At 47.7% G+C, this 19,568-nt stretch overlaps 1 protein-coding gene across 2 annotated transcripts in view; it reads left to right on the top strand.

Annotated features, from left to right (window-relative positions):
- LOC6523881 overlaps window positions 1–18,224 on the top strand; it is a 64,741-nt gene extending 46,517 nt beyond the window's left edge. Inside the window, exons 1-4 of one of the 2 annotated variants that reach the window (XM_039377488.2) lie at window positions 2,556–2,634; window positions 14,565–14,875; window positions 15,007–15,671; window positions 15,776–18,224. In XM_039377488.2, coding sequence (XP_039233422.1) covers window positions 14,647–14,875; window positions 15,007–15,671; window positions 15,776–16,582 — 1,701 coding nt within the window. In that variant the 5' untranslated portion in view covers window positions 2,556–2,634; window positions 14,565–14,646 and the 3' untranslated portion in view covers window positions 16,583–18,224. Of the gene's footprint in view, window positions 1–2,555; window positions 2,635–14,564; window positions 14,876–15,006; window positions 15,672–15,775 lie in introns of those variants that run through there. The other variant, XM_002099718.4, reaches the window with a different exon arrangement.
- Window positions 18,225–19,568: the final 1,344 nt, after the last annotated feature.

The following is a 19,568-nucleotide window of genomic DNA, read 5'->3' as shown; positions in this document are numbered from 1 at the left end:
ATGGTACACACATGTATACAGATATATCTGCCCGATCTGGTTGCGAACTCGTGAGTCAACAGCAAGCCACCAAAGTCCATTCCCCGGCGTTCTAATGTATTTATGTTAATGCAATAAAAAACACTCCATTTGCAGCACACTCGAAATGTTTTCCATGCTGCTGCCTGTCCCGCTGCACTTAGTTGGCAAGTTGAAAAGCAAAAGCAAAAGCAACAGCAAAAGCAAAAGAAAAGCAAAGCAAGAGCAAAAGCGTTATCGCAGCAGCGCCAGAAACACTCGCAGAATAACCTTGTTATTGTTATTTAATTTCCCTTTTTTTATGTTTATGCTTTTTGTTACATTTATGTTGCTGGCTGGCTGGCCGTTCGGTGGTCGTGTTGCTTTTGCTTTTGCTCTTGCTGCCGGCCGCATGATTTATAGCGTTGGCGGCAGTTTTTCTGGTTGCCAACTCCGCCGCCCCCTCCCGCCCCTCAGGCGTTTTTTGTGCAACTGCCGCACCGTGGAGAATATGCCAAGAATTGTGGAAGGAAACTAGACCGAAGAGCTCGAGTGGGTTTTCTAAGGCTCTCAAACTCAAACTCCCGTAGAAGTTTTCCCAGCTGAGTTTTTGGCTTGTCCTCGACTGCTTTTCCCATTTCCGTTTCTAATTCTTTCCTTTGATTTTCCTTTCTATTTCGGCTTATTTGCTTGCGGGTGGGTGGGTGTTCGACTGCTTCGTCCCACTGTGCGGCTTTTGACTGGTTCTTGTGGCTGTCGTTGTATTATTGCTGTTTGCCGTTGTAATGTCTTGTTCATAGACTGCGCCCACTTTCTACAGTTCATATTTCCCGCTCTGCCAGCCTCTTCTCGAGTGCGTCATTTGCATTTGTCATAATGGGGGAATGGGGGAAAAAAACAAGAGGAAAAATCAGGGAGAAAAGGTCGCGTGGCTTGTTAGACACGGCTTCACTTGTTTCGATCCCCTTTTCAGGAGTCAAGTCTCATTCTCAGTCTCAGTAGGTTTACGTTTGCCTATTCTCCTCTCGTGTCTTTATCATTTCATTTACCAACTGCGAAGTTGTTCAACAGTCCTGAGCCAGCAAGCAGCCCGCCCATTTAATAAAGTCATTCTATTTGCATTTGAGCCTTTGTCTTGCTATTTATTTGCATTTCCAGGACCAGGACTTGCTAGGTGCAGATGGCTGATGCCAAAGCAAGATGGTGGCAACTGTGCGACCGCCTCAAAGGGGACAGAATGGCGAGCAAATGCCATTTTAATTACATTTGGCTGGCTTGGTCTAGGATGGTCTGGCATTCGGGGTTCACGGAGTTTCCGGGTTTTCCGGGTTTCGGGGTTTCGGGGTTTCGGGGTTTCGGTTGTTTGTCGTCATGTCGCTCGTCGTGTGCAAGTTTTTCAATTAAAATTAAATAAAACGACATAAATCATGATGCTGCCTCGCTGCGCTGCCCTGTCAACTGTTCCAAACTAGCAGCGCCATTCCAGCGCCGCAAGCAACTTCATTTTGGCTCAAGGGGACCACGCTGCGTATGAGCAATCTGCAGCCCAGCTAAGCTCCTTCTGCCTTCTGCCTTCTTCCTTCTCACTTCCCACTTCTGGCACAAACTGCTCTTCTTCTCCTTCTCCAATCCAGCTGACGGACGGACGTTTTGTTTTGGCGGTGGGCAAAACAGGGGGTAAAACAGGGGGCGTGGCCGCTGTTGTATTTGTCGACAATCATTAATCAAAGCGGGCAGCCAGCTGAGAACTAAGAAGTGCGGGCCACCGGCAACGATGAACTGCTGGCTGAGCTGCAAGCTGCTATCATGGCGATCCGGCAGGAATCTTTCAATTAGGTTCCGCAGGGACAAGTAATGCAAGTGATGGTGTCACCGCCGAAAGCCATATGTTGATGGTCAGCCAATTACAGGAAATGCAATGATAGCAAACAATGTTTTGCAAGCTGCAAGTCGGAAACGAACGTTTCCACTCGAAGATGAGCTGGTTTAATATTAAAATGTCGTTTTGGGGTGTGGGTAACTACTATCTCCCGCTCCCATCTGCGCCAGCATGCCAGCTCTCGACCTTCGACCTTCGACCTTCGGGCGTGGTTGCAGCCACTTTGCCGGCTGCAGAAACACAAAAACTCATGAGCTACAGCGCCACATGGCAGTCGTATGTACGTGCACTTGCTATCAGCGCTAATGGCAATTCTGTTAATAATTCACTTTCACTTTTACCCACACCCTCAAAAGTGGGCCAACGAACATGGCAGTGGAAACCTTGAACCGCTTGAGAGACACACACTCATACATATCTGGGCCATTTTCACACCTAAGCCTGCCCGTTTGAGCCCTTATCCCCTATACCATTTACCACATGCAATATGCGATTGTTTCCAAAGTTTCCAAAGTCGCCGTGCAGCCGCGCACTGCTAGTATTGCATAGCCCGTTTTGTTCCTGCCACTTGAGACGGAAAGCCAAATAGAATTAGCTTAGAGCTGGGCCCAAAGGACGATGCCCTGCCTTTTTGTTAAAGATTTCTTTATAATAAACTCTGCCCTGGATTTCCTTGCAGCACCACAGCAGGAGCAGCAGCATCAGACGGCCAGTTGCCCCAAAGTTCCTCAGCCCGCGTGGCACGTGGCATCCATCAGGTGAGCTTTATTGGGTTTGCTTGAGGCTCGGGGGAAACTCGAGCTGTCAGTGCCAGAAATAGCACACTCTCGTAGTTGGATTGAGATTTAGAACTTCTTTGAATACGACATTCTTTGCATCAAATGATATAAGATCGGTTGAATTTATCCGGCCCGGCAGCAGCATATTTCGACCCAAATCAACAGATGTGGTAAACGCAGTTTTCAACTCTGTTATTTTCTCTGCCAGTTGCTCCTCAGCTCCTGGAATAATATTTCGAAACCATTTCCATTTCCCAGACCTAAATGTGTTTCAGCTCTGTTTGTTGGCTGGTTTGCCTGTTTGCCTGTTTGCCATAAAAAGAAAAGCATACGCAGGCAGATGTACGAGTATGTTTGTGTGTTTAAGCCTGTTTATTATATTTTAACTTGCTCAATGTTCCGTTCACCGTGCAATGTTCTTGCCCGCCTAGAATCAAACGAGCTCCTGCCTCAGCTCTCCTGTTGTTGTTGTCGTTGTGTCAAGTGGCTGGCTCCGTGAAATGGCCAGCGGGCATGCCAACAACAAATATAACAACAAACAAACAAACAGCCAAACAACAACGGCAAACAAGAAGCTCGCATTAAACGTTTTCGCTTTATCCTGCTGACTGAGCTTTTGCCTTTCGCATCTGGATATCTGGATATCTGGATCCCTGTGTCTGCAGATACAGGTTGACTTCCCGATTTTGGGTCAGTCAGGCAGGAAGGCAGTTCGCTACGGTCGGACCTTTCATTCAAAATGTGTTTTGGCCCAGAAGCTATTCGCATTATCGGCTGCACATTATCCAATCTCTGCCCTGAAAACGTTAACCGAATTCCGCTGACTGGCTCCTCGACTCCTCCCTTCCACATGCATCATCCCATTGATGGCGTAGAAAAACTGACAAAGGGGCGCTGAGCTGCCTTCATTTCATTCATTATGCACTGCAGAATCAACATTGGCAGGTGCCATCGGCAAGGAATCACAGAAATCAGAATCTGGGGATCGACACAAGTTGTGACTCCAACCAAATTTGAATTAGGTTGCAACCTCGCATTGGAATGCATTTCCTTATGTCTGGATCTCCGTTCTTGCGGGTATGCCCACTTCCCATTGGACTCTCGGCAGTGGCGAAATATCCAAGAACTCCCTTCAGCTTCCCTTTCTGTATTTTATGATTGTTTTTGATCTCGATGCGGACTGTGCACTGTTTTGTCGCATTTTTTCTCGGTGTGTGCTACGACCACCAAATCTGTTTATGTGCCTAGAGCCCAACTCCAACTAGTTCTTTCGGCCGCCCCCGTTTGGGCCCGTTTTCCGAGTCCGGGGCTGCATTTGACTTTTATATGTGAACTAATTCATGAAAAATGCATGTTGCCTGCCTGCTGCCTGCTGCCTTGTTGCTCGTTTGCTCGCTTGCTTGGCTGCTTGGCTGCTTGGCAGCTCGTGCTCTTGCTTTTGCTTTTTGCTTTTGCTCTTGCCTTGGCTTCTTGCTTTTTGCCAATGCTCGGAGTTTGGAGCTCAGTGCTCGGTGTTTGGAGCTGGGAGCTGGGAGCTGGGAGCAGTGGCCAAATGAAGAAAAACCGGCCACCATAAATCGTTGTCGTCATCTCGCCGCTGCACTCGTTCACCAAACTGAAAATGCGAATGCGAATGGGGATGTGAATGTGAATGTGAATGTGAATGGCAAATGCAATGGCCTGCCTTTGGCTTTGGCTCCTTCTCGACCACCAACACCAGCACCATCACCATCACCATCACCAGTGCCATATATATTCCGTCTTCTGAAAGCCAACTTCAACTGCATTGCCATCGCCATTGCCACCACCAACGCAAACTCTAAACACCAATCTCCATCATCCGGCGCTCGTTCGCTCGTTCGTTCGTTCTGCGGCTTTGTTCGTGTGGCAAATAATTAAATTAAGATTTTTATAGCTTAATTGGATGTTTGTCGTGCAGCGGGCCGAACGCCGAGTGACGAATGCCTTCCCCCGGCAGAGTCCGTTACATTGCAGAGTTGACACTGGGAAATAAGAGGCACAACATAAAGCAATTTTATCATCAGCACAGTTGCGAGTTGCCTGCTGCCAGCTGCAAGTTGCTAGTGAAAGGCAACGCATTGGGGGAGATCTTGGGTCTTTGGTCTCTGGTCTCTGGTCTCTGGTTCTTGGTCTCCCACCCACCAGTGCTCTGAGTATCGTCGGTTGAGCAAATTTAGCCAGCAAATCTGCAGAATGGTTAGCGTGGCTCTACATCTTCCACAAAGCATTAGAAGCGATGGGGTCAACTTTGGCATTTCCTGCGCAGCAACAAGGGACAGCTTACTCCACGAAAGGAGTTACGATAAACACAATGTTTTAAATCGGTTTTTGTGATGTGGATAGATAGATGCTTAGACAAGCTATACAATATACACAATCGCTAGATATTTCATATCCATTTCATTTCTAGATAATCCCATTCCTTGCCACCCCAGACTATCGACGTATGTAGCTGCTGGTTAGCCAATCTGCTTGCCAGTCTATTCAATTTTCCATGGCATTTGATGCTGCAGCCATTCTTCCCGCTGGATGCCTAATGTTCCCAAACAACCCAATGCCCAATGCCTCGCCTCGTCGTTGTCCGTGGTTCAGCATTCAGCTTTCAGCTTTTGGCTTTAGGCTGCCATTGCTGCCATTGCAGCCATTGCTGCCGTTGCTGCTGTGCTGATTGTTGCCTTTTGGGGTTACCTGGCCACTGCGGGGCACCCAAATCTGCACAGAATCTAGGCGCACGACGTCTCTGTGGCAATCCTTGAACTTTTCGCTTTTCAAAAATGCACGGCGGCATGGAAAAATGGAGGCATCGTGATAAAAGAGGGGGGGCGGTGGGGCAGCTGTTTGCGCGGTCTTTCTTTCAATGCTGCACGGAGCAAAAAATCTATAAAAAATCTATAAATATTAAACAAGTCTGTAGAAAAGGAAGTGTCTTTTAGATTTATTAGCAATCTGAAACTTTAGACTGTGGCAAATGGCATAAGCTCATTTTTCAAGGAAAAAGTAGTGAGAGAATCAGGGGGATTGCTTATGAATTTCTCTCTGTGTGGGTGGGAAAAGGAAAATGAAAATGAAAATGAAGAGAGGCAAGGAAAGGAAAGGGGGCTTACTTATGCATTCGGGTTTCATTAACATGCAGTTGACTTTGGCCGGCGTCGCCCGCGTCATCAAAAGCATAAATTCCATATGCAAATTGAGGCAGTTGGCTGCTCGGTCACAAGGTGGTTCTGCCAGGAGGCGGTGGTTACTGGCACTGGTTCTTCCTAGTGGTTCGCTGGCTCGCTGGCTCGCTGGCTTGCTCGCCTTTGTGCCTTTCAAAGCAGCAGCAGCTACAAAAGCGAAAAAGGCAAAAAAACATCGCATGGCCAGAACAAGAAGGAGAAAACTGAAAACTGAAAACGGAAAACAGAAAACTGAAAACCAAACCAAACGAAAGAGTCGCCATCAAATGGAGACCAAAACCGAGCGAACCACACGAACCACACACCGTGCGGATCTGAGAGGCTGGCCTACAGAATGGCCAACACTTTGGAAAAGCCATATTTATGGCTCTGAATTATGGAAATTCAAGCTAAAGGGGTTGCAGCAGTGTAATATCCCTCAAATCTATCGTAAATTGCAGCGTATTTCATCAATGGAAAGCCTAACTGCTACCCATTACAAAGAGAAAAAGGTTACTACTACTTAGGAAAGCCCAACTGCTACCCATTACAATGGGAAACGTGTTACTACTACTTAGGAGAGCCTAACTGCTACCCATTACAATGGGAAACAGATTACTACTAATTAGGAAGTCTAACTGCTACCCATTACAATGGGAAACAGATTCCTACCGCAGATGAGCAGTGGTCTGTCTTTTCAACAAATCCAATGAAGCGCATGACTTTATTTCCACTGTGTATTTTTGACCCACCAAGTTTGTTACGCTTATTCGTCCACCCCACCTGCCACGCCCCCAGGCCTCGGGCCGCCGCCGCCCCACCTTTTTGGCGACTTTGGCGCTGGCTTTGTTTGTCGCCAGCCCTTGTTGCCGTTTCCAGTGCTATTGCCATTGCTATTGCTTTGCTTGTGGTGCTATTGCAACTGCGAGTGGCAGCCATTTGCTGCCGTTTTTGTGGCACTTCTCACTTTCCGTTGTTTGCTTTTTGCGGGCACTGTTTGCTTACGTTGCCGCCCGCCCTTGCCGTTATCCCCCCATCCCCTCATCCCTGCGTCCTTCGTCCTTCGTCCTGCGTGCTGCGTTCCGTAAAAATGTACGTATAGCTGTCCGGCCGTAGATAGCACGGCACGGCCATTGTAATGCCTTCCGGGAAAGCTGCCTGCTCTCTATCCTGTTCTGTTCTGTTTTTTTCTGTTCTGTGCTGTGCTGTTCTGTTCTCAACTCGGATGGAATGAATTCCGGCTACGTCGCGCGTAACCTACTCACGTAAATGTGTCACGTCGCCGTATAATATTGAAACGAGGAGTAATTGCGTTCAGTTCCTACGTTCCTTACGTAGTTAACGTAATTTCTGGATATTTTATGGCTTATTAGCCTTGCTTTCCTCGCTCTTCCTGTTCTCGTTGCGACTTGGCGCAGAGATGGATCACTTGAATTTCCCTACAAATTAAGTTTTCATATATTCCCCATAATTGATTCAATCCGCCTACGTAGGCTACGTTGGCAACGTAGCGCGCCCAAGTCACTTATCTGTGCAGCATGCGTCGATCGAATGTCTCACATGTCCCACTCGCATTCGCATTCGCATTCACCCAGGCAAATATTTTGCAATTTGCTCACGTAATTGTCTCACGTCAGTAGGCAACGTTATACATACTTGCAGCCTCTGCTTCTCTCTGCCAGATATGTTCCCCATGCCACATTCCCCGTGCCCCGTGGCCCGTGGCCCGTGCCCCGTGCCCCATCTCCCATCTATCGGCTTAGCACCTTGCAACGGAATCTATTGACTTGTTGCCGCCACATTAGGCGGCTTGCAGCAGCTGGGGGCAGGAGCTGAGAATTCGACTGCAACTGCGACTCCGACCCACCTTCCACATCCTTGACAGTTTCAGCAATGTTAGTTCAAGCGACAACGACCGGATTGAGGATGCATCAGCATCACCAGCAGCATCACCAGCAGCAGCAGTCGGATTCTGAATCTGATTTGGAGGCATCCTTGGCGCATTGCAATCAAAGTCAGCGGCGGCCTGAGTGACAGCGAGACGAACTTCTAGATACGCCGTCCCATGTCGCATCTATCCTTCCTTGAATCAACCTCTGCGTTCAACCTCTTCCTCGCATCCCACGTGCCATTCAAATTGCCGTTGACAACTTACGGCGGAATGGTTATGGTGCCCCGACTTGTCTCCGGTCTAAGGTCTGAATCCGGATCCGAATCCGAATCCGAATTCGACTCTGTGTCTGAGTCTGAGTCTGGGGACGAGACTGGGTCCAACAATATGTACAGCGACTAACTGACTGACTGACTGACTGTCGCGTTGGGAACTGCCGGGGGGATGGGCACAAAGACCGCCTAGCATTCGGCTGCTTCCTTATGTTGTTAGCTGGAACGTGACAGGAAAATCAAACACGCAAAAATCCACATCGGCCGAATGTGCACTGCAAGAAAAGGAAACAGCACTGGGCTCTGAACAGAGCTTATGAAATGCAAATGTACCTAAAAGGCATTCCAGTTGAATCGTAATCGTACTAAATGTAAGTGAATCAAAGTGAGTGGCTTTCTCGCAGTGCACTTTGGTGACTGCCTTCAGATAAACGGAGTGCACACGCCGACACAAACTGAAGCTTAAATTTAAACACTCGGACACGGTGGGTTTCGCAGTGGGTTTCTTGGGCGTGCAGCATGCAGCATGCAGCATTCGCAGAGGGCATGTAGCATGCACCGCGCAGCACTGATTTCAGTGGCATGCTGCAGCAACTGCGAATGCAACAATGATGGCAGCAACATCACTCGAAGCTAAACAGTTCGTGTCGCATTTATATAGACAACGTGCAGTCAAAGTTTCGGCTCCCTTTCTTGTGTGTATTGTGTCTTTTGTGTGTGTGTCACATCGCATCTGGTTAAACGTTGATTTGCTCCTCTGCGAAATTGTTTCTCAATTGCGTTGGCCCTGTCGCACATGGCCGTGTTTGTGTCCCCGACCACTGCCATATTAGGCACCCCCGCCGAAGAAGAGGATTCAGATACAGATGCAGATGCAGATGCAGATACAGATACAGATACAGATACAGATACAACCGATACGAGTTGGGGAGCTGCAGATGCAGATAGCACGAGGGGGCGGTCGGTCGGTCAAGGCATTGTCGTGCACTCCGCGCCGCCTTAAACTCCGTCTTTATCTCCGGATGACGTAAGCGGATTGCGCAACTTATCAGCCAGCCAGCCAGTCAGCCAGTCAGCCAGTCGCGTAAGTCGCCAACTATTGTGCTGTATGTTGCAGCGCAGTCTGTAGAATACAATTGCTGCTCGTGACAGGTATTGCTTAGCGACTAAAAATAGAGAGTCAGCGTGTCAGCGGGTCGGAGGAGGCAAGAATGATGGGTCTCCTGCAATTAAACACGGCAACAACACATCGTACGTATCCAGAAAGATAACGCAAACAAAGCCATCAAATCACGATGATGCCTAAGTGGATACTATATTTGCAAATGACTGTCATTTCGAGGCTTAGTAGTAACAGGCGTCGATCTGAGCTGAGGAGCTTCTTAAATTCGCAGACGGTTTTAATGACTCGAAACTTAACACCGCATAATAGGCGTCTTAAATTATGTGATTTAGGGACTTGGACTTGGAGCCATAAAGCAATGGGGCAATGCAATAAAGAGGCGCAAAAAACACGGTGCGATTCAAAAGTAAATATCTTTTATCAAATTGTTCTCTAGTAATGAGTCCAAGTCCAAGTCCAGCCAACTTGTCGCCTCTTTTCGCCCACGGAGGTGCAAAAGTATCGCAACTCTCTGCCTGCATTATTTAAGTTGCTGGGCATGGGCGTGGACAGTGGGGGCGTGGGGGCGTGGCTGCCGCCCCTTTCTGATTGCGCCATGTTGCGGCACTCTTGGCCATTTCCCAGTTCGCAGTTCCCATTTTCCATTTCCCGTTTCCCGTTTTCCGTTCGGGCCATTTTCCATTTGCATATTGGTCATCACCCGTTTCATGTCTTTTGACAATTTGCCGCATTGTTTTCCGTTAATTGTTATAAATGTTAAATCACTGACAACAATTGCGTGCTTTTGTTGCTCTTGTTGCTGTTGTTGCCGTTGACGATGATTGTTATCATCATGGAGGTTGCTTTTATTTGTTTTGCGGTTGTTGCTGCTGAATTACGAGATACATTTGCAGCACTGCGCCGCACTTATGGCCATAAATAGTCCGGCACAAAAATAATAATCAGGAGGCAGGCTTTGCATGGGCTTGCATGGGTTAATAAAAGCCGCATCAACCCATCAACCCATCAACCCATCAACCCATGAACCTATCAACCCATCAACAGCCCTGCATTTGCCACTGTTTGGTACTTTGCGCTGTCCCGCTGCGGTTAATTGAAATTAAATGTTCATTTACTGAACTTCTAATGGCAATTGAAGCACATGAAAGAGCAGCCGGGGAAGCGATAATGGCCAGAAAAAATAAAATAAAGTAAAATGGCAAATCTAAAACACTTTTACCTACCGACTGACCTGCACCCGGACTCTGAGTGGTATGGTTCAGGTTCTGGTTCTGGTTCTGGTTCTCCAGAGCGACATAATATTTGTAATTCAATTTAAGCTGAATTTCTGTTTGCCAAGAGCGAAATGTATCCGGCAGATACGGCACGCCACATGCCAGGGGAGGGTGCTAAAACAAATTTCATTTGGCATCAAAAAACGGAAAATCAACTTAGGCGACATATTGAGAAATCATTTTGCTATCAATCGTGGTGGCAGAAGCAAGGAGGCGCCACCAAATCCGAGAAAATCGAGCAGGCACACCAACAGGCACCGACACCAGAAGTTGCCGCGCACGTACGCAAATAAAAGGATGTGAGGCGAATTAAAATTGCAGACGCTGCGCCACAGGTACGCAGAGAAGAAAAACTGAATAAAAAGTGATTCGAAAACGGATTCAATATATTTCAATATATTTGACCATCAAGAGCAATCCCAATCGCCTTTGTGATTATCAGAATCGAGAGGCCTCAAAAATATGTCATATATTTGACTCAACTTTATGTAGCCGTACAGCTTTTCTCGCGGTGCACGATGTGCGTACAGAGGTGAAGCTACAGATGCGGATACGAGATACTCGCGCTGATGCGAAGATACATATGCTGCGGCGTATCTGCGAGATGCGAGATGCGAGATACGAGATGCACGATGCTCGCTGTTCAGTGTTCAATGCTCAACACTTCCCGCGATATACTTAAGTTCATTTGCGCCACTTTGCGTCTGCCTTCTGCATTTTAAATGCGTTCGTGTTTCGACTTTTGGTTTTCAGCTTTCAGCTTTCAGTTTTCGTTTTCTGCTCTTGGCTCGCGGCTCGCGGCTTTATTGTCGTAACAACTACAACACAGAGATACAAATGTGGCACCAGCGAACGGAGCTCTACCACCGTGCCACTTGACCCGACCTTTCATTTAGATTCCTTCTCGTCCACTCAACTCCATTCAACCCAACCCAACTCAACTCAACTTAACTCAGCTCAGCCTCACTCTAAACCACTTCATTTCGTTTTATTTTCCTGCTTTTCTTTCTGGCCATTAGCGGGGATACGTAAATAGTTTAGTGCTCGGGGGTTCATTGAATCCCCCTATTTGCATTAATGCCAATGATGCCGGTCCCGGTGTCGGTGTCGGTGCTGATAATGATAATGATAATGATTCATTCATCTGGGGACCTGACTTTGCACCTGGCATCGTACATCGTACATCGTACATCGTGCCTATAAATAGCATGCTAATGAGCAACTTTTGAGTTTGTCTTCAACACATGCATAAATCAATCAGGTGGCTGGAAAAACGAGGCTCCAAACGAGTTATGATCGATCGCACCTGGAATGTGACAGCATTCATAGGTATTACGTGTGCCTGCCAAGGTTCCAGCAACTTCAGGAGTACTCTGCTCAGTTATTTACCTCCATATGACCTCACTCACCGCGTCTATCAACGTTTATCGTGTTTATCATGTTTATAGTCGGGAGATATTCTAATGAGTCGCCTCAACCAAAAGTCTATTATATCCCAGCTCCAAGGAGCTGCAGCCAATTTGGTTTCCATTGAACTCGGGCAGCTTAATTGGATGGCGCTTTGCCGTTCGCCTCTGGACAGCGGATCAATGAACCGCAGATCAGTGCTCGCCGTTTAAGGGCAATCTACCGATCTGCCGATCTACCGATCTACCGATCTACCGATGGAGGTATCCATGGAGTTAATTTCTGTTCTGGGGCTCTGGTTCTGGCTTTGGTTCTTCTGGCGATCGCAAGAAGAGTCATCGAGGCTCATTGACCCATTTTGGTAGCCGAATAGCGAATACCGAATACCGAATACCTAAGGCCACCATTACCATTTCTATCGCTTCCAGCGATGGTTTCAGTTGAATTTTATTCCAGCTCTGGGTGCGACACACATTCCGCCCGGAGATCGAACCTGTTTTGCCTAGCAAATTACATGCCAGCCACGAGAAGAACTTGTCGGGTTCTATTTTGTACATTTTGTACACTTTGTACTTGTAGCCGTGGTTCTCTGTTCTGTCTTCTGCGTTCTGTGTATCGCCTTTGAATAATCACATAAGCATGACGCGTATTTAATGGCAAATTGACCCAAATCGTTTCACAGACCTCGCAGATTTATGGGTACGCGAAAGCCCGGGGCGAGCGCCTTTGCTAAGTGATAAATGATGGATCCGCGGCCACACGCCACTCTACACAATACACAATACACAATACACAATACACTGCACACAAACCAAACGAAAGAGGTAGCTGCAAGAACGAAGGGCCTTGAACTCGGCGAGGAGAGAACGATCTGATTCCGATTGCTGTCATAAACAACAACAGTTCAATCAGTTCAGACTAGGTGAACATTCCATACGGAATCGGAATATCCAACCTTTTGGGATTAAAGCGGATCACAGGTGATTTTGCATTTTTCCCGAGCCCTGCAGCCTCCAGCCTCCAGCTTCCCCTTTCCCCTCGGCGTCTTTGGTGAGCTCGTTGAAAGCTGGTTGCAACATATTCGGTTTCGCTGCATCTTTGTGTACGAGTATCTCTGTAGCTCTGTATCTCGGCCTGGTGTTTGCAAAAAGTTTGCGGCGCATGCAAATGAAATGGAAAACATTTGAGTAAAAACTTGTGGCTCTGCTCCCCTTTGGCGGCGACCCACCTCCTTTTTGGAAACATCCCTGCAGCTGATTTTGAATGCGGCAAAAATGTTGCACAAAGTTTTCGGGACTCAACTTAAACTTAAACAAATACCGAAAATGTGATGTGAATGTGCTGGGGAAGTGCAGTTTGCAAGTAAGTGAACTGCACTTGCAATCTGCTGAAGGTGGAAAGCAGTTTAGAACTTTGCAGTTCCCGTGCCACTTTTGATTGCCTCTTAATCGTTGGTTATTCCAGTAATATAGGTTTCTAGATTGCACGACAGACAACGAGCAAATGCACTAAAAATAAAAGCAACTCCAAGCAATTTGTCAGCCACAGCGGACAGGACACTCGCCTCCAATTGAAAGCGACAGAGACAAAGACAAAGACAAAGACAAAGACAAAGAGCAACTGAGCTGCGATGCACAGCGGGCTGGGAATCAGAACGGCAGAATGGGCTATCCTCACAGCTCCTGAGGCCAACGCACACAGAGTTATGGATGTGTGTGCTCCTGACCCAAAGGGATTCCGAGTGGCAATGGCAAGAAGCTGGATGCAATGTCATAAATATTAGAAGGCCTTGCCGCCAGACACACACTGTTCAAATGCTGCATGCTGGATACTGGATGCTGGATTCTGGCTGCTGAATGGTCAATGGTGAATGGTGAATGGCGAATGGCGAAGGGAGCCATGTCCTATGTCCAATGTCCAATGTCCAGCGTCCTATGTCCAATGTCCAGTGTCCATGTCCGTCGTTTGTCTTTTCTCGTTTGTCGCACGCACAGCCCGCAATTGCAAAGATACAAAGCGCAGATAGGCAAACAGATTGTCGCCTGCAGCGTCGCCTTTTGGGGGAGGTGACTGTACCAGGGTACCAGGGTACAGGGTACAGGGTACAGGGTACCAGGCGCATGTATGTATGTGTGCCTACTTCTCCACCGAATGCAAGTGAATTGGGTGTTTTCCCAAGTGAACAGTGGTTCGAGACGGAAAGGAGATGCATGAAAAATGTTAAACTGCTCAATTAGTGGGGCAAACGAGAGAAAATCATGGCCGTATTCCAGAACTCAAAAGAATACTGTTTCACAATGTTTTATAAAATTAATCATTTTAAGTTCTCACGTTGCAAACGCATTTCGCCACTTGAAGACCACTGTATCAGCTGCTGTATTGTGGCGCTTTTAGATTGTTTTCCATTAGGCTAAGGACCTTCACCCACTCCAGCCCCGCTCCCTCGTCCTGGCGGGCATTTCTCGCCCCTGGCTAGAAAATATTACACGCAGTTTTCAACTTGACATTTTGCGCCTGACCAAAGTGGAAAACGAGGATTGGAGCTTGGAGCTTGGAGCTCGGGGTTTGGGGTTTGGGGTTGGGGAACGGAAATAGACCGACTGGCTGGCCGCCTGTTTAAAAATGAATGATTAGGAGGATTAGGGGGAGGGAAGCGAAGGGTAGGAGGACAGGATGAGATGACAAAAGCAACGCCTTCTAACGACCCACCATTTCTCATTTTCCATTTCTCATTTTCCATTTCTCATTTTCCATTTCTCATTGCAGCGCCTCTGGCTGAATAAAAGGAAATCCCAGCCATAAAAAGTAAATCACTTCGCCTCGCCGCCAACCAGTTCCAGTCATCAGCATGGCTCACTCTAAGGTGATCCTAAAGATCCTGTTCTCGCTGTGCGTCTGGTCCTTCGTCATCATAGGACTGTTCAAGATGCACGGCACGAATCTGGTGCCGCAGGAGTACCAGCAGGTGCCGCTCAACGGACGCATCCTGCTGCAGAAGGACATTCGCTACGCGGAAACCACCTCCACGACCACGGATCACTTCGATCCCAGCGAGATACTGGTGGACAATCGCACAGGTGAGCACGAGTGCTGCGTGCAAATGCATTTAATATCTATATAACTAAGGCTTTTTTACCAACTATAAACTATCAACTATAAATACAACTATACTACAGCTTCTTATCCCAATCGTTCCCTTCTCTTGCAGCCATGGACGACGACCAGTTGGTGCGAGACGTGGAGTCGCGCATTCCCTCCCTGCCGATCGCCTACTGGAGCAAGAATAAGAACTTCCTGCAGCAGAAGTCGTCGACCTGCGCGAAGTACCCCTCCATTTTCGAGCTGGAGTTCAACAACATCTACTGGCAGACGCTGCGCACCTCGAACGGAACGTTCCAGCTCTTTGGGGCCTACTACGACATCCGGCGGACCTCGCTGCTGGGGCCCACTGTGCGGATCCTGGGAATGATCGATAGGATTGAGCCCAAGGTGAAGACGTACTGCCAGTTCTGGTTCGACGGCCAAAAGGAGCCGTTCATCGTGAAGACGTTCGAGTACAAGTACATCTGGTACAACAAGTGGGGCAACTACAAGCAGGGCATCTACCAGCCATACCTGATCGCCTGCCAGATTCCCAAGCCCTTCCACGGCGTGGTGCCCAGCTCGGTGTCGATGGTGGAGAAGGAGTGCGACACGGCCACCAACAATCTGCGGGTCATCTACAACCGACCGCCCGACGACCAGAAGAAGGGCTTTGCTGTCTGCGTGAAGGGATTGGACTTCCTCTACGACGACCTGAGTGTGCGGCTGATCGAGTGGATCGAAATGCTCAACATCCTGGGAGCGGACAAGATCTACTTCTACAATCTTCAGGTAATATTGCTATACTACATTCCACTCAATAATATCCATTGCCACAGTTGCTCAGCCAACTGGCATTCAATAGTCAGCACTCATCGTTTCCCTATTCTCGACAGGTGCATCCCAACATCACCAAGGTGCTCAGTCACTACGAACAGGAGGGCAAGGTGCAAGTGATCCCGCTGACCCTGCCCGGCGGACAGCCAAACGTGCCCGGATTCCAGCACCTGTACCTAACCAAGAAGACAAACCACAAGCGGCAGAACGAGGTGATTCCATACAACGACTGCCTGTACAAAAACCTCTATCTCTACGACTACATCGCACTGCTGGACATCGACGAGGTGATCATGCCCAAGGGCGGAGCGGTCCTGTGGTCCGAGCTGATGGACAAAGTGCGTCCGGAGTCGCGCAAAATCAAGCCGGACGGATTCCACAGCTACAACTTCCGCAACGTGTACTTCTTGGACGACCAGCAGCACGAGCATGGCTGGCACAAGGACATACCCAAGTACATGCACATGCTGCAGCACGTCCATCGTGCGAAGAACTACACCAAGCCGAATCAGTACGTCAAGTGCTTCCACGATCCGGAGCGCGTGCTCACCCTCCACAATCACTTTCCGCTGAGCTGCTTGGGCGGCGTCTGCAAGTCCTATCCTGTGGACACCAAGGACGCCCAGCTGCAGCACTATCGGGCGGACTGCGTCAAGACGCTGAAGAAGAGCTGCGAGGAGTACCGGGAGCACTCGGTCGAGGACAAGACCATTTGGAAATACAAGGACGAGCTTATCCGACGCACCATTAAAGCGCTGGACACCCTGGGCTTCTTTCGCCGCCAGGGCTTGAATTCCGCTTCCGGTTCGGGGAGCAGCAGCAGCGGCTTGGGCGGTGGAGCCACCACCCACTCCACGGAGCGGTGATTCACACTTCTCGGGGGCGGAGGAGGCGGATGGTCCTGGCCCTGGCAACTGGTTGAAGCATCGGGCAGCAACATTGGCAACGAGGAGTTCTTTGTGTGAGGAGGAGGTCGGAGGTCAGCGGATGCCGTGCGTTTCACAATCCGATCCCAAAACCCAGAGCCCGAAACCTAGAACCCGTCCTCCGTCCTCCAATCCCGGAGTCTCTGTTGCGCAGGGAGATCACTCGTCTCTGAGTTTAGTTACTATATATGTCCAGAGTTCCCATCCAAAACCCATACGTAGCGAGGCGCTGTTTTTGATTGCAATTCGATGGCATTTGTAGTTTGCTTTTAGGGCGCTGTTAAATCCTACTCACCTGAGTAATACGTGTAAGTTAATAATGCTTTTATAACGTTTGTAATATCCCATTGTGTTTGCTCCCCTGTAAAGATCGTCCGTCAAAGTGCATCGAAATCCAAGTCAAAAGCAGGGCTCCCCAGCGTATGGCTAGTGTATAGAAGAGGCGTTAGTTAGTCTGAAAAGTCGGAATTGGGAGAGAAGTCTTTTGAAATTGTGCCTTCGAACCTGGATTGTAGTCAGTCCCGTCCCGACCCGTCCTTCCCCTCAATCCCTTCCATAAATCCCAATTTGATACTTCCATTCACAAAACAACAAAAAGACAACTTTTCGAAAAAACGAGACCCACAACATTTGCTTGAGTTAACAACAAGAAGAGAGTAGAAGAGAAGAAGAGAGTCGAGGATGAGGGGCAGAAGTGAAGGAAACCTAAACTAAGTTCAAGACTGATGATGTTTATTAAGAATTATAAAAACGAAGGAGAGGAAATTTCAAGCGAATTTTTGTTTTCACATTTGGATAGAATCGATATTATTGTTGTTGTATAGGCAAGTAAAAGCCCCCCTAAAAGTCGCAAGCGAAATATATCACTAATGCTAAGCAAAACAAACACAAACACAAAGCAAATTGATCAAGTTTGAGTTGTAAACTGTAAATAGGAAAATTGTTAACGAAGAGGACAAGGCCCTAAGGATAAAACTAACTATATGCGGATTAGGCCGATGTAAATCGGGCAAACTAGCAGGATATTGAAGAAGTGAGGACGAGGATTAGAGAAGCTGCTCAGCCCAATCCTTAAATGGTGAATGGTGTTTAATGCCGATCGACCATCATACCCAATATTCATATGTTTTTCAACTTGTACATACACACACACAAACACACGTACACATACAGCCACACCCACACTTACACAACACAAGCACACAAATACACCACGCACATTTCCTTATGTATTCTATTTTATTTTATTTTAATTTTTTATAGCAGCTTAGTCAAATTGTTGTTGGAGCTAGTAAGAGTCGTGTACAGTTGAGGCAACTCGGTTTGCCAACCAAAACTATTCGATAGTTGAACGACTACACATAAACAAACACAAATACATATACAGATACAAATACAGATACAGATATACAGATAGAGACATACTTCAGTGTAATAATGTTAGTTGCTAGCTGATAAGGACAACCCGTGTGAAGGAAACCCAATTTTCTTTCCTCATTTTTTTTGAGTAGCTAATAAACCACAACTGATATGAGAACAAAGTGATTGAAGAATAAATTAAATAAAAAATACAAAATGTAAACTGTGTAATAATATTAATGATACGTTTAGATATTAACTTAAAGGTCTTATTTGGTATCTAACCCTAAATCATAATCACCTTTTTGGGGATAAACCAAACCCAAGCCCTTTTCAGCACTCTTCCAGCTGAATGGCTCGCCAAGGATACTGCTGCTGTGAGACCAGGAGCGTGCCAGCGACGTGAGACACCAAACTTCCAGGAATGTAAACAACAAAGCATTTAGAACGGGCACAAATGAATCTACTTTACGCAGGAGCAGCAGCAAAGGGGAAAGTCCTCCAAGGATACCTTAAGCCACTCCACACAAAACTTTCTGCCCAAAGAGCCGAGGGATATCCAAGAAGGAAGTTCGCAGGCACCGGACAGGACCCAGGACCAAGAACAAAAGGAGATGCTTCGAGGCTGTAGGCGGGGGGCTGGAGGTTGGGGACGAAGAAATTTGTATAAACGCAACTTAAGTGAGCATTAAACACGCTCCACTGGAGGACCAGAAACGGAGCCGTGCGTCGAGAGTCGTCAGCAGAGAGCGGGAAGAGGGAAGCGGGAAGCGGGAAGCGGGAAGATGGAAGCTGCGAAACGGAACTCGGGAGCTGCTGCCAAGCCAAGTTCCCGGCCGTCTAAGTTGGTTAATAAACATTACCAACGCCACAAAAACCATTTACGTGAACTATTAAAATTCCGCAGCATTTAAGTTACCTACCAGCGCCCTTTCTTGGCCTTGTTTCACGATTATATTTATTTATATGGCACACACGAGGCGGAAAGTGGGCTGGAAAATGGTGAAAGCGGCGGAAACGACGGCAACAGTTTATGGACTGCGGGATAATGATTATGTTGATGGCGACGATGGTTATGAGGCGGTTTTCAACACTTTTCCGCAGCCAGCAGCAGACTTCTCATTGAACATTTTCAGCTCCTAGCTACCAGCTAACAGCCAACAGATATTAGCTACCCGGAAAAAATGGAAATTCGAAATGCGGCAAACTAATTAAAATTCCTATTCCCAAAGCTATTCCGTGGCACATGCGTTCCATTCATAATGCAAGCGCATAAATCCGCGAATAAAGAGCGCTGCTTAAAAATGAAAATCCGCAATTACACGACAGCCCCAGGTGATGATGTTGCAACTCCGAAACCGCATAGAATTCATAGCCTGCGGTCGGTCAGTTCAGTAGTCGGTCGTCGTCTGGTTGATTTTTCGGTTGGCCCTCCGCCCGAAAGTCTGCTTTCTATTCCGTGTTCCGCGCTATTTCCGTGTATTTCCGCGTATTCCTTGTCCCAACTGTGTCCATGCTCTCGGACATTCGACGTCCGGTCAGTTGGACGGATTTGTATTTCGTTTCT

This window comes from Drosophila yakuba, chromosome X, assembly GCF_016746365.2.
Source record: "Drosophila yakuba strain Tai18E2 chromosome X, Prin_Dyak_Tai18E2_2.1, whole genome shotgun sequence".
In the NCBI taxonomy this organism is placed as follows: Eukaryota; Metazoa; Arthropoda; class Insecta; order Diptera; family Drosophilidae; genus Drosophila; species Drosophila yakuba.
This window is presented reverse-complemented; position numbering and strand designations above follow the sequence as displayed.